The 27,995-nt window shown below is 42.1% G+C and overlaps 2 protein-coding genes across 5 annotated transcripts in view; both read right to left on the bottom strand.

Moving 5' to 3' along the window:
• Nucleotides 1–27,995, bottom strand: part of MRPS6 (mitochondrial ribosomal protein S6) — a 68,029-nt gene that overhangs the window by 33,672 nt on the left and 6,362 nt on the right. Inside the window, exon 2 of one of the 2 annotated variants that reach the window (XM_064273222.1) lies at nucleotides 231–309. The exons of the other annotated variant lie outside the window; for it this stretch is intronic. Within the exon in view, the coding sequence (XP_064129292.1) occupies nucleotides 231–309 (79 nt within the window). The remainder of the gene's footprint in view (nucleotides 1–230; nucleotides 310–27,995) is intronic. 2 annotated transcript variants of the gene reach the window in all.
• Nucleotides 1,166–27,995, bottom strand: part of SLC5A3 (solute carrier family 5 member 3) — a 33,475-nt gene continuing 6,645 nt past the window's right edge. For all 3 annotated transcript variants that reach the window (XM_023548431.2, XM_023548433.2, XM_023548432.2), the window contains exon 2: nucleotides 1,166–15,394. In XM_023548431.2, the coding sequence (XP_023404199.2) occupies nucleotides 12,898–15,054 (2,157 nt within the window). In that variant the 5' untranslated portion in view covers nucleotides 15,055–15,394 and the 3' untranslated portion in view covers nucleotides 1,166–12,897. The remainder of the gene's footprint in view (nucleotides 15,395–27,995) is intronic.

Genomic DNA, 27,995 nt, shown 5'->3' with positions numbered 1-27,995 from the left:
TTTATTTGTTAAAAGGTGATAGTGCTTAATTCTCACAGTATCCTATTTTAACTTTTGGACCTGGCAGGAATAACCTCCAATGGTGTCAGGAAGAATTCAATCACGTGGATTGAGACCTTCGTAACAGGCCCAATAGGAAGACGGACATGAGACCACCTTTTCCCACACACAACGTCAGCCCAGAGACTCTCACATTTTGAGCCAGGATTAAAAAAAAAAGTCCCACCAACCTCATGCCCCCCAAAAACATGCGAACGCAAGGGGGAAAACAGTCCTTCTTCGTGTATGCGAGCCATCTCATCCTTCAGCCTAAGAGAAGTAGAAGTTATAATTTAGATTACTAGTTAACATGAAGAAAAGGGTGCCATAGTAACTTAAAATATTAAGACATTTTAATCATTATTAAATGAAGTTGTAGTCATTTGGATAAAGCGGAGTTATAACCAGCTCAACAGCGACTAACAACAACCATAACCCAGATACCTTAAAAGGTAAAGAAACACCATCAATCAAATGCTCCCACATTTGTCATGCATACCTTGATTAAGAGGACACAGGACTCTCTGGCAACCCGTGGGCTGCTGAGCTGTGAATCTCAAGTCCTTCACAGGTATTCATTAAGCTCAGGAAGAAGCAAGCAGATAGGGGAGAAGATCCCTCACACCTTTAAACAAACAAAAAAGGGTGCACAGAATGCTATCTCCCTAATAGTGTTTTCGGCTTACTAGGGAACCCATTTCCAAAACCATAGCTTGTGAGGAACATGTGTGTAAAAGTAACAAAAACACACAGGTCTGAAGAGACTCAATGACTGTTCCAGAACACTGCTCCAACACAACCCAAAGTGGAAGTTCTGAGGAACAGGAAAATAAGGCATCCAATTAACAGGACTTGGAGCTCTCAGCGAACATTACCAGGGCAGCAGGGAGGTGGTGTGCAGGGATGGGCGGGGTCACCACTGCCAAGCTGAGACAACACATTCACTTCATAAATACGCACGGGGTACAGTGCCCATCCTCCCAGAAGGCTCCTCGCTCCATGTTATCAAGCAGGCTTGGCAGCATTCAGTGCTTCTACAAACCACACCAAGTCATGCAGAGCTGGATAGAAATGGCATATAAGACTGGATGTTCCTACATGTTCTCTTAGATAACTGAATTAACTCATTTATGCTTGATCATGAAAACCCCGATAGCACAGTAGTTAAGAGCCTGGCTGCTAACCAAATGGTTGGCAGCTCGAATCCACCAGGTGCTCCTTAGAAACCCTACGGAGCAGTTCTACTCTATCCTATAGGGTCACTATGAGTCGGGTTGGACTTTAGGGCAATGGATTTCTTTTATTTATTTTTTTGATTTATGCTTGATCATAAGCGTTGGACACTAGTGACAATATATTATTTTCCTGGGAGCCTGAAAGATCCATTCCAAAAACCTTGTCTGTCCCACAGGTCATGCGGACTTTACAAGAACTAAGAGCCAGTTAATGTCACAATAAAGGAGCCCTGGTGGCGCAGCGGGTAAAGCAAACGACTGCCGAAAGGTCGGCAGTTCGAAACCACCAGCGGCTTCACAGGAGAAAGATGTAGAGTCTGCTTCCATAAGGATTTATAGCCTTGAAAACCCTATGGGGTCACTAAGCATCAGAATCCACTCGACAGCGGCAGGTTTTTTGGTGTCATAATACGGCAGGTGTCGGCCAACTACAGCTCACAGGGCTGCCTGTGCAAATGTTTTGCTAGAGCGCAGTCATGCTCATCTGTTTATGTACTAGGGCCACGTTTACCCTACGAAGGCAGAGCTGAGCAGCTGCCACAGAGACTGTGTGGCCGGAGAAGTAAGAAATGTCGACTATCTGGCTCTTGGCAGAAAGTCTGCCGACCCCCGCAACGCAGCATGCACTCAGACGTCACAGACCTGAATTCAAAACCCAGCTGACACAAGCTGTGTGGTCATCCACTCACTGTTTCAACATCTATTAAGCATCCACTGTAGACCATGCACTGTTCTAGAAAGACCAGTGACCACCACAGAGACTGCCCCCGTCCCTAGCCTATAACAGAGAAAATCTGGCTCACCATTATTACAATTCAGACCGTGTACACAGAGGTATTTTACACAGACGTCTCGATCACCTAACAGACAGCCACTCTTGGTACTCAGACACTTTCTGAAAAACGAATGAAAAAAAAATTTAATTCTAAGGAGCTTCAGGATTTAAAAAATGACTAAGTATAGTAATGTTAGGAGACTTGGCCCAGGTGGAAAAGGGAACAGAACAGGGGACAGGATGGGGAAAGGCGAAAAGAACCCTCCGGTGCTGGCTCAGACGTGTACTGTGTACGAATGTCACAGCTCTGGTATGCTGCAAGGGCCCAGAAGTAACAGCACCCCAGCAGCAATGAGCACACCCAGACCTGGATTTCTAAATACTATTTCCTATTGGACTGCCTCCCAGACTGGGGCAGGGAAAGTACAGCATGAGCCTGGAACAGCTTGTTGTGCTGGAAAACAAGGAAGGGTTCCAAAAATGGTGGAAATACAGGTTACAAAGGACCCCCTCAAAACCTGAAGGGGTCCCACTAGGTAAATCTGGAAATATCTGGGCAGAATAATGGATTATAACCCACTGAACAACCATAAGCTCACGCTGATGATAAATACAGAAAAAAAGTTAGGAAAAAATCGTCATTTTGCATCATCACAGGATAACTTCCTCAGGCAATAAGTACCCATGGATGCTAAAACTAGAGAGTCTTCAAATTTTATGAGGAATAGGTTATTTACATAGTTCCTAAGTGTTAGTGCTAGGTGCCGCTCAGTCAATTCCAACTCAAACTGACCCCACATGACAGAGCAGAACTGCCCCATAGGGTTTTCTAGGCTGTAATCTTTATGGAAGCAGATCATCAGGTCTTTCTCTCCTAGAGCCGCTGTGTGGGTTTCCTTTTCAGTTAACCTTGCCCCATCAGGGCTCCTTAGTATCTCTACACAAATTGCTTATTACAAAAGGAAGAAAGAGTAACCTGTCAGTGGAGAAAGGTGATGGACACCACCTTACCAACTGACCAAAGTTAATGTCACCAATACTGGGACAAACCAACATCACATGCCTCCTGATGTAAAACTCGGGGGACATTATCACTTGTAATTCCTGCCAAAACTGCACAGCTTGAATCTAATCATAAAGGAAAATCCAAATTGAGGAGACTTTCACAAAATAACTGGCCTGTCCTCTTCGAAACTGTCAAGGCATGAAAGACAAAGACAGGCTGAGGAACCATTCCAGATTAAAGGACGCCAGAGACAAAAAAGCTAAACGTGGTGACTGGCCCCTGGACTTTAAAAAAAAGTTGCTTATTACTAGAACCAGTAATATTTTAAGTCTTTAGATTAAAATACCATTACTTTCCTAATTGTGATAATTATATTGTGGTTATGAGTGACTGTCCTTGTCTTAAGAAATGTACCCCAAGGACTTAGGTAGACGGGGATGTCTACAACGTACTCTCGAATGGTTGGGGAAAATATGTGTGCGATCAGAGAGAACGGCCAAGCCAATGTGGGCACTATCTACTACTGGTGAAATCTGATGAAGGTTATTCCTAAATTCTTAATGCTGCTCTTACCACTTTGCTGTAAATTTGAAAATGCTTCAAAATTACAAGCGGAAAAAAAACTAAAAATTTTAACCTACTGAACGTTTTGTCTATAACTTGATTCTCAGGCGATACCTGTGCGTTTACAGAGGGGTGTGAGTAAGTAACGGGCAGGGCAAACTCATCCGTGAGCCGAGAGGAGCAGCTCCGGTAGGCCCGGGACACAGGATACTGCGCGTTGTCGACGACAGACACATCTTCAGACTAAAAATACTCAGTCACAGGAATGGAAATTTTTCATTTTATTCAAAGTTGGTACAGAAGTGCTAACATTTCCATAAAATTATTACTATACTTCAGTTACAGGACAAAATACCACAGAAAAGAATGTATTTTGCAAGAAATGTAGTTCATCTTAAGTTTCCAAATACTTCTGAAGGCGAATGCAGCAGCTGGCAAAATAACACACAGTACACAAAGAACAGTGTATTTTACACCAAGTCAGTAAGGAAAACTGACAGATCTGTAGCAGAATTGCTTTTTTTTTAAACAGCAATAACACTTTTAAAAACACATTAAACCAAGATCATACATGTCTACAATTTTAAAAATCAGATTGTAGGTTAGAATAGTCAAGTTAGAATTGTCATCGACGGTTAACAATCCTAAATCTATAATTTCACTGTATTCCTTCCGATATGGAAGTAAAGGTTGACACCAAATTCTACTTTCTGCTTGCAACTAAAACACTGTACAGTAAGATGGACCCAATTAATTGAACTAAAAAATAAGCAGTGGGCGATGAAGAGTATATTGGAAATCAGTTCGTAATTCAAAAAACTCATCAATAACAAATTAATTTTCGACAACCGCTGAAAATCACGTTTGGTCTACAATGCATGATACACGTACACAATACACACCCCCATGTATTGACTGGTCTTTTACAGAAAATCTGAACAAAGCAGGCCACTGGAGAAAAAATGGTCTTCGATGTAGACATCTTTAAAAATGCATTAATACTTACGTATCAAAATTACTACATAAAAGCAGCAGTACTTTGCTGACATTTGGCTTAAAAATAAAGGAATGAATAAAACAATTTCACAAGGTATTATTAGAAAAGGAATTGGTTTTCTTCTTGAAGAAGACTACTTACTTTTGCACAGCAACTATTTTTGATATCCACCTCATCAGAAAAAAAAAAAAAAAGCACTGAGAAGCATAGCTCCATTCATGTGATTGCCGACATCAGTCTGCACAACAGAAGACAGGACGTCCACGAACATCCAAGGTCAATCCCTGCTTACCTCTGAACTCTGTTGGCAATCTATGAACTGGAGGATGATGGGGGGGAAACAGGAATAGAGATTCCACACCATCATTTGACACTAACATAATATGCCATTTGTAATAATAATAATAAAGCTTTTGCATCTACCAACTCTACAGAAAAATCTATGAGCAAAAGGCTTATCTGTCTGCCAACTCAAAAGTTAGAAATCTCACAGTGAAATCAGAAAATTTTCATTATACATATTTACACTGCTAGGACTACTTTTCACGTAGGCTAATTAAAGCAGTTTTCCATGGAATTATAAATGAAATGAAAGCTATTCATTCTGCCAAAGGAAATCTTCAAAGGCATTCTTTCTTAAAGTTCTTAGGAGCACAGAACACATAACACCCAGGGTCAACAGGTGGTAACTTCTCTGCATTAGCATATATACTGCTAGGCCGCAGACCTCCCAGCTTTTCCTTGTCCTGCATTCCTGGCACTCTTCTCCCCTGCCTCCCCCAGTCTGAGGTTGAGATTATAAAAGAACACTGCAGGTACACACACCAGGGGCGTCTCTTGGGTTAACTCTTCTAGAACATGTCACATCAGACCACACCAGCTATGTTCTTCATTCTGGATGCATCAGAGTTGACCAAGTCTCTCCCTAACAAGATAAATATACAAAATAGAGCATGGGAGCAAAAGTGTGCAGTGAGCTCCCATTCTGAGAGTTGTTTCCTTTAACATGTGGGCACGATTCCAGAGAGAGATGAATTTACTCTTTCCTGATAAACATGGACTGTTTCAGAAGTGAATCAGGTGAGGCGCAGGAGAAGGGCAATGCTGAGAGGAAGTAAATACATCATTTTCATCTATCACACAAACATTCACAGATTTCATCTAATCTACTCCTGAAGAGGGTCAGGGGACAGGTAAGATAAGCCTTTAGTCTCTTACGGCCATTCTGAAAAGCATAGTAACTCATTTGGAAGACTTCTCTCAGCGTTAGCTTGATGCTCATGACACTTATGAAGCACAATCAAGCATGTGAAAAAATAAAGATAACATCCACCTCGCTACGAGTTGAAAATGACTCGACAGCAATGGGTTTGTTTGTTTTGTTTTGTTTTTGGTTTCTCACAGACAAACCTATTCAAAAATTAAAGACAAGCAGTACTTGCCCCATTAAAATGTGAAATTTCTCCACGTTTTCTTAGGGCACTGCTGATGGTAGATAATATTTCCTAACAATTGAAGATAAAAAAAAAAAAAATTCCAATGGCTCTACAGCTTAAAGCAGATGCTTGTCTACATAGTGTCCCAACCCCAAACCGGGAAGTCTGACCGTTTCTTTAGTTCCAGAGTGCGAGACAGAGTGCACAGGCTCCTTTAGTTAGTAACCCCAAAATATAATTGCAGCATTCTTGACGTTTGTATTCTCTCCCCCCACCAAAGTGGTGCAAACTTACACAGATTATGACACTGGATCGCTTGTTACTTAGGACCCATACCTCACTGCTCAGGGTTTTCAACACTGTGATCGTCATCATCACAACACCCGGTGGGCTTTGTGACTGGCACTTGTGGGATACTGAAAATACCACTAATCTTGTGCTTCCTACTGTGGAGACACGCACATGTATGAACGTGACTTTGTGCTTTCTATGGACTTAAGCTTTTTCACCATCATGAAATATGAACTGTTCTCACAGGTGTGTTCTCAGGTATGCCTATCAAACCTGCACCAGGCAAGCCATAAAGTTAAAATAAACTCACAGAACTAATACGAGTTATTTTAAATGTTCAAGGATATAAAACAAATACAAATAAATAACATTCAAGCTACAACAGGAATACAGAACTAGCCGGTTTCCTTGAACCTACATAAAGGCTGCACATAAGGTATGTGAATCGAATTGTGTATTCTTACTCCCTCACTAGTTATAACAAAATTTAAAGGGGAACAATAACAAGCGAGAGTTTCTATGAAGAAAGGGAAAGGTGCAAACTAGCAGAGTCAACAGTGGCAACCAGAAGGTACTAATCAAAACACACCAATCTCAGAAGCAGGTTATATTATGGATTACCCTGTATGTTAGCCTCTGCCCATTTGGGATTTCAATGTAACAACAATGAGCCTAATTTCAATTTCCAATTTTTATAGCAAAAAGTGAGCTATTAAGGAACATTCCACTTATAGGAGTCTGGGCTATATTGATAAATCGAAAAATTATCCAGACTAGTTTGTCCATCAAGGTAGAAAATTTAAACATTCCCAGACATTCTGCAGCTCTAGGGAGCTCGGTGAATTTACCAAGAAAAAAATGTCTCCAATGAGGTTGTATCTACTGTCAACTTCTTCTCTTGAAATCACTGAAACAGCTATGTCCCTTATTAGTCTTGAATGAGGGGGGCGGTGGGAGGGGTGATTATGGGCACCAATTAGAGCGCTTTTCCAAGAAGAGGAAAACCGTGGCTCCTACACGAAGGAGACTCTCAGAGCACACTATACTTTATCTTGTTGTCACTCCAGCTGCCTACTTTATTTTAGCAGCCCTCTATTCAATCACATTGTGAATCCAGGTAATCAAAATTTCAGTACAGAAAGGAAGGGTACTGGCTTAAGTCAGCAGCCTCAGGTTAAGTACAGTCCTCTTCTAGAAAGTAAAGTGTGTGGAATTAGTGATGACAGAGATACATCAAACCTGTTTGTTTACTTCTGAGTAAAAGACTACATGCCAACGGTTAAGACTGTTGGTTACCAGATAACGGGTGTGCTAGTCCCAAACAAAAGCTAAATCCACCCTTTATAAAGGATTTGAGATGGAAACAGAAACACAAATTACATAAACTGCCACACTGCTTTAAAGGTGAATCAGCAGTTTAAAGCCTTAATCCCAGCATTGGAGAGAGAAGTTCAAATAAATACATTTATATGGCTATGTGAAAAACGGTGGGAGACTCAATGCCGGCAAAGCCTATGAATTAGTGAAGCCCTAACTAAATTCTCTCCTAGGAGTGGGCACAGCTGAAGAGCTAGTCTTCCAACTGCGAGGGTAATCTGACAAAAAGCATACCAAACCAAGTGACACTGATGAAGGAAAGGGGCCTGCAGCCCTGAGTCAAGTCAACCAAGTCTAACTATCTCTCAGAAGACTATGATCATGCAATACAGCATCATCCCTAACTGCAGGGAAACCCGTGAGAACCGGAACTTGATGGCACTGCCTGGTTTTCTCAGGTCTCAAAAATCTGAGTTTTCCTTCTGGACAGGTTTTGATCTTACACACGTTCTGGCTTTTGCAGGTGTTACTGCAGTACAAAAAGGTTTCTCTATGTGCCCACTAACAATTCACTTTTCTTCATTGCAAGAACAAGTCTTTCTGGCATCAAAGCTAACTTCACTGCCTCTCTGCATTGTGATAGCATCCTTTCAAAGGGACTTGTGTGTTCTCTTCCTAACTTTTGAAAAAAGAGTTTTAAGAATAAAATAATGATGAATTATTAGTGCTTCTATTATTAATTAACACAAAGTCTGAGAAAATCATTCTTGAGAATAACATCTTAAGCTAATAGAAATTCAGTACATTTAAACATAGTTGTATTTAATGAGTCCTCTGGATCTAAGTCCTCAGTAGTGGGGGCAAAGCAGCACTCTCATGTTCCACCACAGAAGCAAGCCTGAAGGTGAACACAGCTGCCAAAATACCAAAATGCAAATCTGGTAAGTGCTGAAAGAAAGGCTAGGTGAAGAGTGAAAGCAGCAGTATGAGGGAAGACAAATGCAAGGTAAGACCAGTCTCTGAATGGTGGGGCAGTATACGTGCACACAGAAATAGACCCTAGTTGTAAAGTCAGCTCAGGCTAATGTGAACACTGAAATGACTTTAGCAAGTTAACACCTGGCTAATGACAAATCTTATGAATACTGAAGCCTAAAAACTTTTTTTTCTACTAAATTATCACTATCTAATATCAGTCAGTTTAACCTCAAATGTGTTAATAAACTCATATTTCATAATATCTAACATCAAACCAGGGTTTAACCAGGCTGGATCTTACTCCACTGGTACTATCATCTACATGGGGTGGGGTATAAACCAGCAGAGAGCCAAGACACTTCAAGATCTAGAACTCAGCGAATACGATTCTAAGTTAGCAGATTTTAAACTAATGTTTGTCCTTTACCAACCTGTTAATGTCTGTACTACCCAGGTACTTCTCAGCACCTTACGCAGTTTCTCTGTTTTCTTAGGAAGATTTTGTCCTGTCAAGTCTCTGTAGTCATATAACCTAACAGGGACAGTCTTGTACACACCTTCTCCCAACCCGAACCTGTGGAATGGTGGCAACTGTCACTACCAAATATTCAGGTGGTACTTCCCAGCCATCATACCTTGATGAAAATGAGACAGGAGAGTAAGTAATAAGGGAAGCAAGCCTAACCTGCCAAGTGAGAACATTAAAGGACCTAATCTTTTAGCAGCTAACAATATAGCTGATCTAAAAAGCCACCAAACGCACCGCCGTCAAGTCAATTCTGACTCATAGCAACCCTATAGTGGGTCTACTGAGGGGTAAAGAAAGAAAATATCCCATAACATTAAATGATACTCAGGGAGAGAGGGCAAAGACCCATTCAAACAGCACAAGGAGCTAAGAACGAAGACTTAAAGGCTCTAATCTGTCCTGGACCTTTAAGCCCTACTGGGCCTCAGGCCTTGTCCAGGGCAAACCCTAAAAGATTCAATTCTTAAAATGTGAAGTTTCATGGAGAAACAGGCCCCTTCGAACTTCCTGAAGCACCATTCTTAATAGCCACGGCTATGGTGACCCCGGCCGGCCTCTTTGGGCAGTAAGACAATGGATCCTTTGAGGCAAGTGAAAAGGAAGCTCTGGGAGACTCCTGATTTAACTGCCATTGCTACTGCAACCCTTCTCTACCCTAAAGAACAAGAGTGATCACCTCCCCAGAAAAGAATGCCTGGAGGGGAAGAGATTGCGTCAGTCGTTTGGAAAGCATCTTACTACCTTAGGGTGGCAGGACAGGACGTTCTGCAAGATGGAAAGGAGAATGAGAAGTCCCATAAAACAGCCAATAACTAGCTGCGCTTGCCAGAGAAACTCATCAGACCGAGACTAGGTAGCCTGTGAGGACAAAAATTTGAGAGCTGGGGAATATCATTAACGGCTGATAAGACAGTACTTCTCTCCATCTCCAAAGACCAGTGTCCTCACCTCGTTTTGACTTTTAGCTAACTATGTTAGTTACTATCAGTCAATTCTGCACCTTAGCTGAGCTAATATAAAAATACATACATGCGAACGTACAGAGACCAATGTCATCATTTAGTATGAACATTCTACTAGCTTAGGCAGACCATGTATCATTCCAGGAACAATCATTCTAGTGAAATATAGACTGAAGACTGGCACCCTGAAATGAAGTTGCAATCAGCAATTCACATACTTATTCAAGCACATTATCTATTACTGGGAACCAGTAAGGAGGACAAGCTTCAGGGACTTCCGTCTAAATAAAGCGATGTTTACAATGGCAAGAATAAACAACCCTAACGGATCTGCTAAGTCATTCCTTATTTACAGACCTTAGTACTCTAAACTTGACCTACTGCTATATACAAACAGACAGACACAAGATGATGCGCTTCATGTATCTTACAAGACAACAACGGAGAAGGTAGAGGGACCTACAAACTGTTAGGAGTCAACATTCAATAGAGAGAAAACCCACACACACACCCCATTCCATTTCTGCTGCAATAGAAGGGGTAGGAAGGCTGCCAGCCAATAGGCCAACTTACTCTGCTGAGTTATACAGCAATGTGCTCAGAGTCCAAAACGACTTTAATTCGTACAACTTAATGCCAACTTGAAAAACCCAAGACACTATTTCTTCCCCAAATACCAAAAAGTTGTCTCAAAGGAAGAACAGTTTAATGGGCAAACCATGAGTCCAGATTTGGAGACCTGGTTTCTCTTCTTCCCTGTTGTTCTTACTGAAGACTAGTAGCCTTGGACATGTCACAGTCTCAGCCTCCACACAAGAAAAGGGTGGTCCCTACCTTTTTGGCCCCCAGGTTATAAACCTGAAGAATGTAACAGAAAAAAAGTTCTACAAGGCACTCTAAGCGCTCTCAGAAATACACACTATTCATACATGAACTGTTTTCATCTACAGACTCAGTACATCAGAAAGCCTCCTGGAGATGGGAAGACATTATGCTACTGGTAACTTCTAAAATCAACTTTGGACTAATCAAGTCCATCATGATGAAACTTGTTTACAGACTACAAAAATGTTAAAGTCATTAGGACTGAGTTTTGTTAAAAATCTACAAAAGTAGATATAAAAGTAATAATTTTCCTAAAGAATACAAGGTTAATAAAATCATGCAATTTAAAAAGTATCAGAGATTACAGAAAAGAAAGTAGATACACAATTAGCTTCCTTCATCTTTTATGGAGGACAACAAGGACAGCGCTGGCCACTTATGGACACATAACTACGTAACCTACAGCGCTTTTCTCTAGCATCTTTCACACCTTGTCCTCGCTAAGGGGAATCCTTCGCCTGTGAAAAACAGACTCCCTTCCATGGAAATATCCACTGAGTACCAAGCCAACAGAGGGTCCTATAATTATACAAGTCCTGTAATGTCCTCTACAAGACACATCACTATACCCAGAAATTCTTGCTCTGGTCCCTCTCGAATATGCCATCCGTTCTACAGAAAGCCTGTGCTGACACCCTGCCAATAGCAAAGCGTGGAGCTGGGCTGTTATTGATGGTCACTTTGCACTGTAACATCCTTGGGCAAAGCTGCTTAACTTTTTAAACAAAAATGTAGAAGCCATCTACACATGGCAAGTCTTTTGTGAAAAAAATTAGGGAAAAATTTTTATCAAGGATACAACATAATCTCAGAATTAAATTTTCCCTCTAAAAAGTCAACCTCAACAGACTATCATCTCATCAAGTAGGGCAACCCAGCACAAAGGCAATGTCAGCTTTTTTTTTCAAGTTTATGGACATTATCTTCCAACTGGGAAAGCATCTGGCTACTAAAGAATGTTACCAAATGGCAAGAACAATGCTAGGGAATTAGTGGAGTACGAGTAACCACCCGTTGAGCATAAGCTTATCCAACACTGCTTGGGGGCTACTGATTCCCAGGCTGTAGGAACAACCTTAATTTGGTCATGTGGATCATTCACAATGTTCACTTCATTTTCTCCCCCATACTCATTTAACAATACAATCATGACATACAACTTTATAAAAACAGAGTTGGTGGTCATTTGGGCATGGTTCATTCAAACTTGTCTCAAAGGAGGAAAAACAGAAATGAAATTAAAAAAAAAAAAAAAGGCAACAGGAACAAAGTATTCCCCAACATCCTACAGCCTGGTGGTACATGAATCGCTACAGGAAAATATTCCTTTCTTTTGGCAATCAGAATCCACAGACTCGTGCTAACAAACTAACCTGTCCTCAAATAAGTACCACACAAGCACATTAGATTTTCCGCACGTAAGTGACTGTACAATATCTAGGAGATCAGTTTAAAATGGTAGTTGGGATTACAGAGTCTGAAAAAAACTTTGACATGAGCGAGTCTTCCACTTCAGGATTAGAAGGTCTACCAAGACTTGTCAGTGCAGACAATATACCTATTCGTGATATCGTAACATATATTCTGCTCTAAATGCTCTATGAGAACTGTTGGTCTCTCCTTACTTTGGTATGGAAAACTTTAAACCATGTTTGCACAATGCTGTCTGCTAAACAAGTTTTGCTTCATTTAAGTTGAAGAAGATTTACTTTCATTCATCTCTGGGAAAATAAAGTCTTGCAAATAGGTGATTTTCTGCTAAGTAAAATTTGGGTAAAACCTACAGCGTAAACAATGCCTGAGAGATGCAACAGTTACATACATAATTTTTTTCAAAGAACAGTATTTTCTTTAAGTTAGTGTCTCACCATATCCTTAAAAGTTCATAAGGAGAAATAAACGAACATGAAAATTCCAAGAGAACACACAGCAAAAAGTCCAATATTCAGTATTACTTTAACTTTTGGAGTCTCTTCCAACATTTGTAAACAAACAGCCTCCTCCTCCATCAGGTCTCTGAGACTCCTCTTGCTGAGGCTCTTACTTTTAAAGCCACAGAACCAGTCTATGAAATTCCAGTACCGGCTGCCATCCTCCATTTCTTTCTTTCTCTCTTTCTCACCCATGAGAGCTGCCTGCCCGTTGGAATAAGCATCCACTGGTGTTTCTGCCTCAGAGTGACCTAAGGAAGCCACTGGGTTGCCTTCCTCTCTGCAGGTCACCAACAGATTCACGTCTTCAGGCTGAAGGCCCTTAATGCTGTCTTCAGATTTCCCATTGGGAATGATGTGGTTGATGGCCTCGCTGTTCTCACTGCACCTCAGAATGCTTTTCTCTTGCATCTTGTATGGTTCATCCTTCGGGGAACAGCTCTCCTTCACCACCACGCTCCTCTTAGACCAAAAGGTGGTGGTACGAATCTGTTCCTTCGTGGGAGGTGGTGTGAGAAGGCTAACAATTACAGTAATGAGTCCTGTGACCCAAAACAATGCTGTGGCCACATACATGTAATGGATGTCTTTGATGAAGCCTGGTCTGTTATCAGGCTGGTCACACTCTGGGGCACGGTAGGTAAAGGCCAGCGTCAAACGGATTGCTCCAAGAACAAAGCCTGCCATCCCACCATAGAAAGCCCCTTGCTCATTGCAACGCTTCCAGAAAATTGCCAGGAGGAAGAGGGCCGCAACCGGAGGTGTCAGGTAATCTGCTACCTCTTGAATGTAAAGGTACATCTGGCCTCCTTGCATCTCCACGATGATTGGCACCCAGGCAATGCTAATCACCACCATAAAAGCCACAAATATCCTCCCCACAATCATCAGTTCCCGAGAGCTTGCGCTCTTGCGGATGAGTTTGTACACATCGAGGGTAAATATGGTGCTGGCACTGTTAAAGATGGAGTCCAAGTCACTCATCAGAGCTGCAATCATCACCGCCATCATCAGGCCCCGAAGCCCCACAGGAACCAGCTTCATCACCAGGCGTGGGTAGGCAATATTGGAGCAGCCGGCTCTGCTTCCACACACCTGCATGCAGTGCTCTGGGTTGATGCAAGCTATGTCATCAGCAAACAGTATCCTGGAAATCATTCCTGGGACCACTATGATAAACATTGGCAGAAGCTTCAAGAATCCAGCCATCAGAGTAGAGCCTTTGGCATGGGCGATGTTTTTGGCTGCTAAGACCCTCTGCACGATGACTTGGTCAGCGCACCAGTACCACACCGAAGCTGGGGTCTGCCCAAGAATGAATCCAGGCCAAGGGACATCTTCATCTGTTGGATTCCGCAACATTTTCAGGGCATCTTTCTTAGGGTGGACATTACAAGAATTTGTGTTGGACAAGTTGTACGTTAACAAGATGGAAGTGACATTGGGCGAGGCCAACATGTACCTTCTCTTAACTTCCTCAAACCCGCCAATCTCCATCATGCTAATAACCATGAGAGTCAGTGCCCCAATGATCATGAGCAAAGCCTGCAGAGTGTCTGTGTAGATCACCGCAACAAGGCCTCCGGTGACAGTCAGCAAGGCAGTCATACCAATGAGCAGGATGACAGATACATAAAGGTTCCAACCCAAAGACTCTTGGATAAAGAGGGCACCTGAATACAAATCCACTGAGAGCTTGGTGAAGATATAGAGGATCAGAGACAAGGCTGCGAAATACACCTGAATCCTATGGCCACCAAATCGCTTGGACAAGTATTCAGGCATGGTGTATACCCCTGACCGGATGTAAATCGGGATGAAAACCCATCCCAAAAGTTGCAAAAGCAGTAAGGCATTGAATTCCCATGCGCCCACTGCAAATCCACTTGCAGCTCCAGATCCTGCCAGCCCAATGAAGTGTTCACTCCCAATATTGCTCACAAACAGAGAGGCACCAATTGCTACCCAGGTCATAGAGCGCCCCGCCAGGAAGTATCCACTCACGGTGCTTCTATTAGATTTCCACATGGCAAAAAAACCAATGCACATGACCAGGATAAAGTACAGGGCCACTATGGCAATGTCTGCCGTCTCCAGTACAGCCCTCATTTTGGTAACCTTGTGGGAAAAGGCTTCCAATGACAGAAGTGTCCGACTCTTTATTCACTTATTAGTACCCCCAGCCAAGTCTGTAAACTGTACGTGAACTGGACTACACAGAGCAACACAGCAGGTCAAAGTCTTTGTCCTTTGGTTTGCTGTCTTGATGGTGGTGGTTGTGATAAACTCTGAAGGAGACAGTTTAAATTTTCCTCCGCTTCTTAATTGGGATCGAGAACTTAGCTCGTACTCTTAATCCACTCTCCACAAGACCATGCAGCATTTACTCAGGTGCTGGAGGAGACATTCTGAGTTGCAGCTAAGTCTAGTGAAGCCTACTGTACCAACCCTGCAAGGCAGCAAAGACAAAAGACAAAGATTGAATTAGAGGAGGGTCTCACCAAGTGATGAGGACACGTTCAGTCTAGCAAACACACGGCGCAACAAGACATTCTTTATAAAAAGAAAACAAAAACTTTTTAAATGCGCTTCAGTTCCACAGAAAGGGCAATCTGTAGTACCGCGGCTGATACTTAAAAGTCAGTGAGAATACATGTCATTTTGAAGTAAGAACAAAAATTCATTGACTTCATAACTAGGTAGGCCTAACTTCCCCAGAAACTAGGAACTGCCTACCAGGCTATTGCCCTTTCTTGTCTTACTGTGGTGGTCTCAGAGCAAACAGGCAACAAGATTTTAAAGCACCTAGAACGCTTCGGAGGGGGAAAAAAGAAACTATTAATAGTAAGTGCACCGAAATCAATCTTTGAGTACTACAAATCCCCACGGTAATGCATTTCATGGCCCAGTTAGGGTCCTATAAATAACAGGCAGGTGATGTTCACTAGATGCTATCATCTATCTACACCCAGAGTTTTTAAACACAGATAACCAAGCATGGCCCAGCCTGTGCAAATCTACCGCCATGAAGATAAAACCTCTCTAAATTCTTGCCGCAAATGAACATCTGGGCTAATCGTCATACAGTAACCTGGAACTTGTGAGATGACTTCTAGCTTAAATGGAAACAAGGCATTTCACAATGGTAACTATGAATATACAACTTACTAAAAGACCCCAAAACTGTATTCTTTCTTCTGGTTACAAGGAAGGTGTTGGAAGGAGATAAAAAGAAATTTTTAAAGATGTAATTTCCTTCCTTTTCACTAGGCAATACATCCAAGAGAACTTCTGAGAGGATAAAAACACTGGCTCAAGGCTGAATTCTGTTGAGTTTTTTCCCTCTTAATGCTTTTTTGTTGGAGGGTATATAGGAGGGGAGGGAAGTTTTTTTGGAAGGCTGAAAGATAATGTGATTATCACTGTTATCTTCCAAACCTAAACAAAACAGACATTTGCCAACCATTAAAGACAAGTCATTATCAGTTAAGTCAGTTACAGTTATTTTTCAGTCCTGGATTAACATAATCACTGTGCAAAACAGACATTCAAATTTACCTAAAATCAGGTTGATAAATTTGATGGTTTTCTCCTGGAAAAGAGACAAATCCTCAACTTTCAAAGCAAATTATAATTGCAGCTGCTTGAGAACAGATCAGTGTGAAAAACCCTGCTTCTCAACCCAATGCCATCTACAAGTTAATGTCTACCTAATTTCTCCATTTATAATAAGGCAATCTCAGAGTAAATGTTTTTCTATGCTTGAAAAGGAAGTTCCTTGTTGATGAATGTAGGCATCTTCCTTTAAAATCAGCAGTAAACATAACTCCTATAAATGATACAAAAGCCATCGCTGTTCAAACCTGTTCATGAAAGGCTATAGTACTAAAAACCCGAAAGCACTACACAGGCAGCAGCGGCAAGAAGAAGAGCTGGAAGTAATGCCTCAAGATAGATGTCCTACCAAATCAGGTTATTAGGTCTAATTCACAAAGCTGCCTGGATAGAAACGTCTTTTTGCCTTTTTTAAGCATAAAGAGGTATAATAATTACGCTAAGAAAGCTGATTAAAATCCTTCCTCCTACAAGTCAGTGTCAACACCGAGTAGAATAAGTAAAATTGCCACAGACAAAAGCACGAAACGTACTAAGTTGGGATTTCAAACAGTCAAATCCTAAAACATTGCTCACATTTCTATGACCACCTTCCCCACCCCAAAAAACTTCCAAGTTTTTAAAGAAATTCTTCTAACACTATTTTAAAAGAGCCACCTAAACGTTGACTAACAGACCTTATTTAAAAGGGTACCTGTAATGTTTCAGCGTAACAGACAGGTCTTCATTACAGCAAAAAGGCTGTCAGCAGCTCTGAAATTCTGCTTCACCGAGCTCTCCCTGGCCCCCAGCATCCCAGCCATACCCCTGCCACGCATTTCAAGTCACAGCGAAGCCCAGCTCACTGGTCAGAGGGGCCCTTTCAGATATCCATCTTCTCAATGACAGTAGCTGACTCTGTGTTTCTCCAAGAAGTACGGAAAAGCACCCAGGATTTTTTTTTTTTTTGCTTTTCTCAGAGGCAAGGGGGAGAGGGAGGGTAATGTGGCCACCACAGTAGCTTATCTGTTCAGAGAATAAACTGCTCAGAAACAAAATACTTCCTTCCCTGACACTAGGAAGCCCGACACCAGGCTTCTCCAGTAGTACCGTTTTTCACTGTCAAATGTGATTTACACAAGGCACCCATCTTAGCCATACTCTGCTCCATGGTGAATGCTCAATGGTCAGGATTCCGAGGCCATCCAACCCCAACTCCCCCAGAAAAGGAGGTAAGCTACAGGGACAAGGCTTGTTCTAACCATAAGAAACGGGGAGAGGGGGACAACCAACAGCTCAAGGCTGGGCCCTCGTCTCCTGCCTCCTTAGACCCTCCAAATGCCACAGTTGACAGTCCGCTTCTGACTAGAACTGGTCTTTTCCAGTTTAAACAAAAAATGTCCAGAGACCAGCACCTGGTAAAGATTGGGAAAGGAAAAAAACAAAATAGAACCAAAAATAGGTCAATTTAATGTTTAGAATGTTATAAAATGCTAAATTTCACACTCTAGTCATGAAAAGAGCTGGTCACAACCTTGAACTTCAACCTCTCAGGAGATAAGTTGCACGCACCCTAGAAATGGTTCCAAATATAATACATAAATCTTGTATATTTTATTCCTTTCTTTTAAAGTAGTAAACATTTCTACAACAAAAAAAAAAAACAATGAACACTGCCCTAGGCTTCTTTTATTTTTAGGAAGAATATACGTGGAAAATCCTTTTTCTTCAGCTAAGATGACGTTTTTAATTTGTATTTTCATATTTATAGGACTAAGTTGGTTCACAGTTCAAATGAACTGCAAAAGTGAGAAACACAGGACAAGTAACAGAACTGTCATAGTTACGAGAAGTATGTGGGTTAATTCCTTGGTAGAAAACAATTAGTTCCACAATGAGAGCAAGATTCCTAGAACGGATAAAGAAATAATCCTCTAGTGGCGATGGGCATATTTAGCCAAACCTCAACCACAAGGGTGTTTGTTTTTAGACTCCCCCAAAGAAGGCAACTTCCTTCTTAGAAAGTAATGTTTTATTGATAGTTTTACACAGAATTAGAATACAATTTTGGCATTGTTTCATGTATTTGGATGAACTGAATTACAACTAAAGAATTACCCAGCTACAGAACTGTACAAAAGTATTTGCTGCAAGTGATCAACTGGAAAGAGGAAAAAAAAAAAAAAAAGACCAAGTTAAGATCAGTTATTAAACTACTGAAATTATTCTGGGGCATTGTGGACATACCAGGGCTTATGCTGTTACCTTTGACAGGTGGATAGCCACCTGTCATAAATAACAACAACAAAAAAGAATAAGGAAAACAATCCCTAAACTCAGTCAGGGCTCCAAATTCAAGGAGGCACCTGGACTAATGAAGGAGAGGATCTGTGACCCTAAAACTGACCAATGCTCTATTTAGCTTTGGAGTCGGTTTGAAAACAACACACTTGTTAGGGACTGAATTGTGGCCCCCCCCGCCCCCCCCACCAAATGTGTGTCAACTTGGCTAGTCCATGATTCCCAGTACTGTGATTGTCCACCATTTTGTCATCTGATATGATTCCCCTATGTGCTGTAAATCCTATCTCTACATGTTAATAAGATGGGATTGGTAGCAGTTATGTTAATGAGGCAGGACTCCACCTGCAAGCTGAGGTTGTGTCTTAAATCAATCTCTTTTCAGATATAAAAGAGAGAAGCCAGCAGAAAGACATGGGGGGACCTCATACCACCAAGGACCAAGAGCTAGGAGAACAGTACTTCCCTCAGACCCAGGGTCCCTGCGCTGAGAAGCTCCCAGATCAGGGGAAGATGGATGACACCTTCCCGGAGGGCCGACAAAGAGAAAGCCTTCCCCTGGAGCTGGCACCCTGAATTCGGACGTCTAACCTCTTAGACTGTGAGAGAATAAATCTGTGTGTTAAAGCCATCTACTTGTGCTGCTTCTGTTACAACAGCACTAGGTAACTAAGACAACACTCCAGACAGCATGTGAACAGGCCCAACCCGGCACTCTGTCAATGGTGACCTGACCAGTCTTGGTTATATTCTGATACAATGAAAAATATACACTTGGTCTGCTAGCAGAGTAAGGGTTATAGAACACAAACACCTCTGAAAACCTGACTGACTGAATTATAATCACTTTTCTAAAACCTACCAAAACCAAAACCAAAAAAAAAAATGGGCATATGCAAGACTTGGTTTTCTCCCACCCTATTCCCCAAATAGCAATATACAAAAAGCCTCTCACTACCATCAGACTTCACAGTACTATAAGGAGAAGAAAAATACAAAAAAAAAAATTAATAACTAAATTAATGTAAAATTCTACTTGCAGACTTTTCATACATGTTTTCACTTTTGTAATCTTGATTCAAGGCCCAATACAGCCAATCCAGCTAAGGGAAAAGACACATGATGCCTGCCGGGGTAAACACATACTCATGCGGAGCGGTCCTCAAATCCGCACTTGCTTTAAACATACGGAACGTGGATATAATAGAAATAATATGTAAGCAACACTCGAAAGCAATGCAAGTTTCCCTAATACAACTGACACGAACTCCAGCCAACTTTAAATTACAAGTGGAGCTGAAGATAGCACGATATATAATTGTATAATTACATTTAAGGACTTTGCCCTTAAATCTCTTTAACAACACATTTTTTCTATCATACTTAAAACTTCAGCTGCTCAAGTTTTAAAAAGTACCTGAGTATACAAAACACTGACTAGATGTTAATGGCTTTCGAATGGTTTTCAAACACTATTCTGAAGAGAGCTCCTGGTACATCATCACAGAGGTAACAAGCGGAAGCAGAGGCGGCAGAACTTAAGCCTACCCCCCAACCCTGAGGAGCTCTGGTGGCACAGTGGTGAAGTGCCTGGCCGGTAACCAAAAGGTCAGTGGTTCGACCCCACAGCCACTCCATGGCTGTCTGCGTCAGTAAAGATTACAGCCTTGGAAACCCCATAGAGCAGTTCTACTCTGTCCTGTAGGGTCACTTTGAGTAGGAATCGACTCAATGGCAGATGTTTGGCCCCAGCCCTGTGCCCACCAGAACAGCCTGCTTTTTATCAGTTTCACCATGGAGATGGAGGGCAGAGGGATGGTTTCCAACATAAGTAAACCGCTTCTTCAAATGAAATCTTACTAACCTAGAAGAGTTTATAAACCATAGGATCTATCATTTCGTCCATACACCCTCCCGCTATTCTCCAAGAAATGCTTATTTTCATCCGCTTTTTCAATGTAGAGATTTGGGTCACAACTGAGTCTTTTTCTAAAATAGAAGTCTCAGAGAATTAAGGCCTCCTGCATATGTGAGCGACTGTTGAAACTACCACTGGTTTTAACCAATACATGGATGATACTAGGTCATGTACACGGAGCAAATGCTCATAACCTATCTTTGAGGAAAATGAAAACAGGAAAGCACTGAGCAGAAGGCTGTGGTGCTGTATCACATCATCCCGGTGATTAAACATTCGTGTAACTCTTAACAGGAAGAAGTCAAGAAGCTCAGCGCTTCCCACTTCTAAAAGGCTGGTTATTAAAGGAAAGTCAGGTGTAAACAATGGCGACGAAAAACAATTTTAAAAACTGACAGTGAGCTTGTTCCTAACACCTTCCAGATACTGTTTCTAGAACTCTGCATTCATTACTTTGATCCAAACAACAAACATGAGGTAAGTACAATTACGCTGACCATTTTACAGATGAGAAAACTGAAATCAAGGCAGTAGTGTAACTGGCCCCAGGAAGCAGTTATTGGAGTTTAAGCCAGAATTTGCACCCCCTTCCTGTTTTCTGTCTGGAAATTTTTTTTTTTTTCTTTCTGTTTGGAAAGTGGCATAGTGGTTAAGTGCTACGGCTGCTAACCAAGAGGTCGGCAGTTCAAATCTGCCAGGCGCTCCTTGGAAACTCTATGGGGCAGTTCTACTCTGTCCTCTAGGGTTGCTATGAGTCGGAATCGACTCGATGGCAGTGGGTTTCTGTCTGGAAACCCTGGTGGCATAGTGGTTAAGTGCTACGGCTGCTAACCAAAGGGTCAGCAGTTCAAATCCGCCAGGCACTCCTTAGAAACTCCATGGGGCAGTTCTACTCTGTCCTATAGGGTCGCTCTGAGTTGGAATCGACTTGACGGCACTGGGTTTGGTTTTTTTCCTATCTGAATAGCTTCTGTTCTTAATCACCACGCAAGACATATGAAAAGACATTTCTTTACTAACATGAAGAAATATTAATTGATAAAGATTATTCTACATCATCTATGGTTGGAAACTGCTTGCAGAGATAATACTCCAGATTGATACATAATGAGTGTGAAGACAGAGTGCCAACAGCACGTATAATGAACTCCAACTGAAGTATTTACGTAGGATTATGTGTGAACTGATAAACGTATGCACGAAAGGAAGAGATGCAAAGCAGAAGAAAGTTCCAAGCAAAGGTTTCCTAGGTAAGAAAATACACGGAGCAAAAAAACTCTGATGGCTCAGCTACAAAACAGGGCTCACTGAGTCCTGATCACCCAACTGCACCCTGGGCTGCAAAACGTCTGCCTTCCTTCTCTTTGTCAAGTGTTGATTAGCCCTTCCACCAGAGAATGAAGAAATTAAGTCCCAACGTCTTTTCTATAACTTGACCCTGTTACTACAGGCTACATGAATCCATCTAGGCCATCTTCAACTGCTAGCTTCCCTATCTTTAAGACGTTAGAAGAATTGGCTATATGATCTACAGATGTTTAAGTGTTCTTATTGTGAAATCTATGGAACACTGTTCCTACTGTTCGAGACCATCAACGGCACTGGGTGTTTTTTGATCCCTGTTTGGGGGAAAGATGTGGCAGTCTGCTTCCATAAAGATTTATAGCCTTGGAAACCCTATGAGGCAGTTCTACTCTATCGAACAGGGTTGCTGAGTTGGAAGGCAACCCCGTTTGTGGGTCTAAGAAATTTGTATCATTTTCCTTAAACCTAGTTTGTCTTCCCAGCAGGGAATGTCAACTCCATTCCTACAAGGAAACCTCCGTTATCCCTGACTGCTTGCTCACTTTCTCTCTCAGCCCGCATCCAAATCCATCAGCAAAGCCTATTGGCTCTATCTCAAAAATATATCCAGAACGTGACCCCTCCTCATCTCAGCCAGGTTTGAGATGGTCCAAATCACTATCCCGGGATCTCCTCCCATGAGAGTCCCAGCCTTGCTACCTTCTCCATGCTCCTACCCTTGGCAGCTACAGGGCACCAACACAGCAAGCGGTCACCCCTTTAATCACAGATGCACCAACCACCAGATGTGGTCTTGCAGTGCCCAGTACATGGTCTTGCACGTTGCAGGTGCTCCAATGTTAGTTAAATCAATGAACCAAATATTAACACCTGAGTACCTGAGTAGGCGTGTTAAGCTTACTAAATATTCTACACAATCAATAGTTTTTTGTTTTTTTTTTTAAAGCACAAAAAGAGAAGCCAGATTAAAAAGGCCAAGAGAGAGTAGAGCTAGTTCCTCCCCCGCCAAAGTGATCAGGAATCTCAGAAAGCTCTCAACTGAGGATGTGTGGAATGACATGGCAAATCAGACTAGGCAAGAAGGCAGGCCCTTTGTTCAGATAAAAATCTTAATGAGCCAAGAACCATCATCTCATCCAACTCACCCTCCACTCTTCCCTCTTTCCTTTCTTTCACCAGCTGATTGCTCAACCCTGCAACTGTCAACATCCGAGGATGCACACTGATAAGTCCACATTGTTCTTGTGTGTGTACCGCTTGCATCATGGTTGTCTCTATGTAGTCCGAAGGCCAGGTCAGTGTGGACAAGTAGCACTTACCTCTCTGGCCACCCTGTTCAAGTCCAAGCATTCTGCTGTCAACTCAGGAAGGACCTCTACCTTCTCCACCTCACCGTCACACTTGCTAAAGAGTGGACTAGTCCCCCAAAACTGGGAAAGTTACTTTAAAAACTAGCGTTTGTCCAAGACCGTGTACCAGGCGCTGTTTTTACACTACATGTCCTAAGTCACCTGGTACTCACAAAACCACAGAAAGCAGGCACAATAGCTAATTCCCAGATGAAGAATGAGGACGGACATTTTAGAGTATTACTAAAGAAACATCCTGAGTGAAGATATAGAACGTGTCTTTTCACAACTCTTTTGCCTAAACCGGAAACAAACATGCAGCTAACAGTGCAGAGGAACGATGGACTTAGAAGATCCCACTGCGACCCCAGGCTTGGATCTGGGCAGCCAGTGACTGCCAGTATGTGCCAGAACCCCTGCTTAGGATGATGCTGATGGCATGTGCACCTACCAAGGGTTAATCCTCTCCCTAAAAGGCAGATGTATGTGCCTACTGTGATGTGACACCCATTACCACGTAAGTACCTTTGCAAAACAGAAAGCAAAGCAAAACTTGAATCTCATCAAATTTCTACCTACTAAAAGAACCTACTAGTTTACAGAAAATACCTGGAACAGAGGTACGCTTAAAACACCAGGAAGTGATCAGCCAAACTAGACTGTGGGGATCAAGGGGACAAATGATGCAATTTCTTGGTGTATGGTGTTGGGAAAAGAGGAGAAAGGTGGGGAAGCTCCTGAAGAGTAAGAGCCTAGAGGACATCAAGTAAATGGACTGTCCCTGATGGGAACCTCATAGCAAAGGTTTCACAATAGTAACCTTCATCCAATTGCTTTCTCAAGACTGCTAACAAAACAGAAGACAGGCAGTACACTAGCAAAATGACAAAATCAGGACTACTGGGTCATTTACTTAACAGTCACACGTTAAAAACACACACACACACAAAATGAGGACACCGTCTCTGTAACATATGCCTGGCAAAGGCCCTACCGAAGTGATTCAAAACCAGTGTTAAACGGATGTTTTATATGCATGATTCGCGCACAGGACACGCGAATGCAAACCGAGAACAGGGCAGATATCTGAGACTTTGCTTGGCTCTCCGTCCTTCTGACAGAAGCAAGGGACTGCCTGTGGCTCTCACACCAGGATCTTCCCAACAACTGGAATGTAAGCACAGTGCAGGTCTGCTCGCCACAATGAGAATTTTCTCATACTGGCTGTTATAGCTACACTCAGGTTTCTTCACCTGGCAAAGTTACAGCATTTAACAGCCAGGTAGGGATCAAGGAGAACGCTTTGAAAACTGAAGCCTGAACAGACAAAACCAGGAATGCTTGATTCTGGAGCCGGGGGAGAGAGATGCTACGACTACCATCTAGAAAGCTGGCAGGAACCAGTTTATGAGCACCGATGCCACCAGGTAGAGAGGGTTTGGTTAAGTCTATGCTTTTATTTACAATTTCATTCCTAAGCTCTCATCTACACCAGCTCTACTGAAGTCTTCCCAAACTAGTTAGGGGTCTCCTTAACTGGAGCCCTGTAAAAAGCCTGCTGATCCTGAGAGCAAAGATAATTGGAGGGGGAGGGGAAGCAAAACAAGTCAACTGCACCCCGGGCTGCAAGGTTCCCTGGGCTGCAAGGTACCCTGGGCTGCAAGGTACCCTGGGCTGCAAGGTAAGGAAGAACAAACCTGGGCTGGGCTTTTATTTGCAGTTTGCTGTTGGTTATCTGGAGCGGAAACAGCGGGTGAGAAGGATGAAAAGGGAAAGTGATTCAAGGTAGTAATAACGTGGCTTCCGTTCTACAGGAACATGTAGACTGATCAAAAATATTCATTCCCTTTTTCTGAACGTATCTAAAATTTTTCCACAGTTTCCAAAGATCATGGACACTATAAACTAATACAAACTTCACAGATATACCCTGAGCAAAAACAAGAAGCCCTTTTCTAGACAAAGCATTCTGCCTGGTAGTAGCATTTCAAACTCCTAAGAGTACAATGGGTGCATATCAAACATGATTTAACATGTGATTAAAGTAAGGAATCACCCAGCATTCCAAGGAAAAGCCAATGCCGGTTTCTGACGGCTTACACTGCTGAGTCGTACTCCAGTCACAGTGTAATCCTCTGAAGTCTCTATGTACTTACTGTCTGAACGGGCACACATAATTGAAACCGGAAGTTATTACTTTTAAGAATTGGAGGTGTTTGCTATTTACTGAGTAGCTATTAGTCCTACTGTAAATCAATGACCAATTAACAAGGTGGGTTTTGTAAACACGTGAGCAACAACTTCTAACACCTAAAGGCTAGAAGAGGTTAAAGGATGGCTAAACTTAATTAACTAATTCAGAAATTTAAAAATGGTATCCCACAGGCTACATCTGACCCCACAGATGCACTCGGCAATTTAATGTTTTTAAATTTGTTCCCAACACCTTAAATAGCAGATTTCCTGTAAAAATCTGGATTTCTGGTTTGGGGTGGAAGGGCAGAAAGAAGCTGGCAAACCCGGTCCCATGCTCCCTGGCAGTAATACGCTGAAGGGGGTACTGAGCACCCATGCTTCCCCACCTCCCACCTCACAGCATTTCCGTTTGCCACAGGACCCACCCAGCCTCCTTTCAGTCTGAATTAAACACTCCAACTGTGACAAAGCATCCGAGGCCAAGGACAACCATTCATACTTACCCGGACCACTGCAGCTCCAAGCATTCAACACACAGCCTGTCTATTCCTCAGGCAACTCTGTTAAACAGCTTTTACTAAGGCGTGAACACATTCACGCTTCACTCTGCCATCTCTTTCACAGAGGTTGAAATGGTTGAAGAGTCACCAGCATTGCTATTCCTCTTGGTCACATCCTTGTTTTTTCATTCACTCGTTTCATACATGCACACACACTTTCCAAGTCAGCATCATCTGGTGTCCAAATCCCTATACCTCCCAATACCTCCCACTCCTAGTGTGCAGCTTCCGGGTAAAACAGTAATAATCAGGTACCAAAAAAGGCAAAGAAATGAAGCCTGAAATAAAAAGCTGGGTTTAAAAGGCTGACGGTTAAGTCCATGGAAAAATATGCTCTTGTGAAATGCAGGTCCTCCTGGCTTACGACACAATTACTAACGTATCAGTAGCATCCCAGGAACGTATGCTATGGTGTGGAATAATGCTGTTTTATTTGAATTCTTAATAAAAATACGCACCAATAAGAATGAGACAAATCTCCTAAAATCACCAGTTAAAAGGAAAAATGTAGTTTTATAATACTTTGCTGCACCAAAAATAAAATAAAATACTAAAGTGAAAAAACCATGCTGCAGCAGAAATTGACTGGACTCAGATCTCTTGATTCTACTGAACGATTTGGCAATTAAGAATGAAACTAAGTTTTTCCCCACCTGTGCCTCAAATCACCTTAACACACTTAACAGCTTATCTAAAGTAACTCTTTTTAGTGGATTTTCCCCATACCCAGTCTTCTCACCTAAAAACAAATGGAATCTGAGTACTAGTTAGTAAGGGTGGATGGGAAAGGATAAAGCCCAGACACAAAGGATTTAGTCCTGGATGAGGAGTTGGCCCAGAGCGCAGCTGGCCGGTACCTGCTGGGAGGTTATGAGATCCCGCAAACACACTACACCTCATAGATGCAAAAGCTGGCCGTTGCTTAATGAACACACAAGCTGCTGCTCAGCAGGGATCAGGTCCACTAATGCAAATATTTATTGGGCAAGTACTAATATTCCAGGTTTGATTCAGTCTGAGATTCTGAGAATTTAAACGTATAAAGTTCACCTTGTGGAACTTTATCCATAAAGTGGGAATACAGGAAAACCTGGGCACTGAAGTTCAGTAACTTGGCCAAGATCACAAAAATAATTTAACAGCACAATTGACCTGGAAGGCCATGTTACCACTTTATCTTCATCACTCTCATTTTACTGATGAGAGATTGAACATCTAAAAAGGTGAACTCATCCAAAATCCCTAGGTAGTAGGTGACAGGAACCAAAAGCAGGCTGGTCTGCCTCTAAAGTTTTCTGCTCTCCCAACGCCAACTGTTTGTTTATTCCGCCATAACACAACCAGCATCTTCATTCAGGATCTCCCTGTCTTCCATTCAATGAGAAAACAAGGATCAGAGTACTTACCAAAGCAAAAGCCTTCATACCCAAAACAATCATATGCAAAAGTAGTAGGTAAGAAAAAGGGATAAAAGCTCAAGTGAGAAATCAAAGCCATACATACATACCTTAAACATTAAAGTTTAGCACATAAATGTACATTCATCTGCCAATCTTAAAGTGGGGCCAAAGGGCTCAGGGACTGGGGCTGATGACTGCCGCCTGGTCTCAACCCCGTCTATAAACATGGCATCTGCAATTTCTAACGTCACTGACGTGGAGAGCTTCAAGAGACCCTTGTAAAAAAGCCTACGCACAGACTCTCTGGACTGTTACTCTTCCTTACGGTTATTGCAGCCACACCTAATTCTGCCGCAATTCTTTTAGTGACTCACCTTTAACAAGTCCTTCCAAAGCATCCAACTTGATTTTCATGGGAGAAAAGTTT

Source organism: Loxodonta africana, chromosome 20, assembly GCF_030014295.1.
Source record: "Loxodonta africana isolate mLoxAfr1 chromosome 20, mLoxAfr1.hap2, whole genome shotgun sequence".
Classification (NCBI taxonomy): Eukaryota; Metazoa; Chordata; class Mammalia; order Proboscidea; family Elephantidae; genus Loxodonta; species Loxodonta africana.
This window is presented reverse-complemented; position numbering and strand designations above follow the sequence as displayed.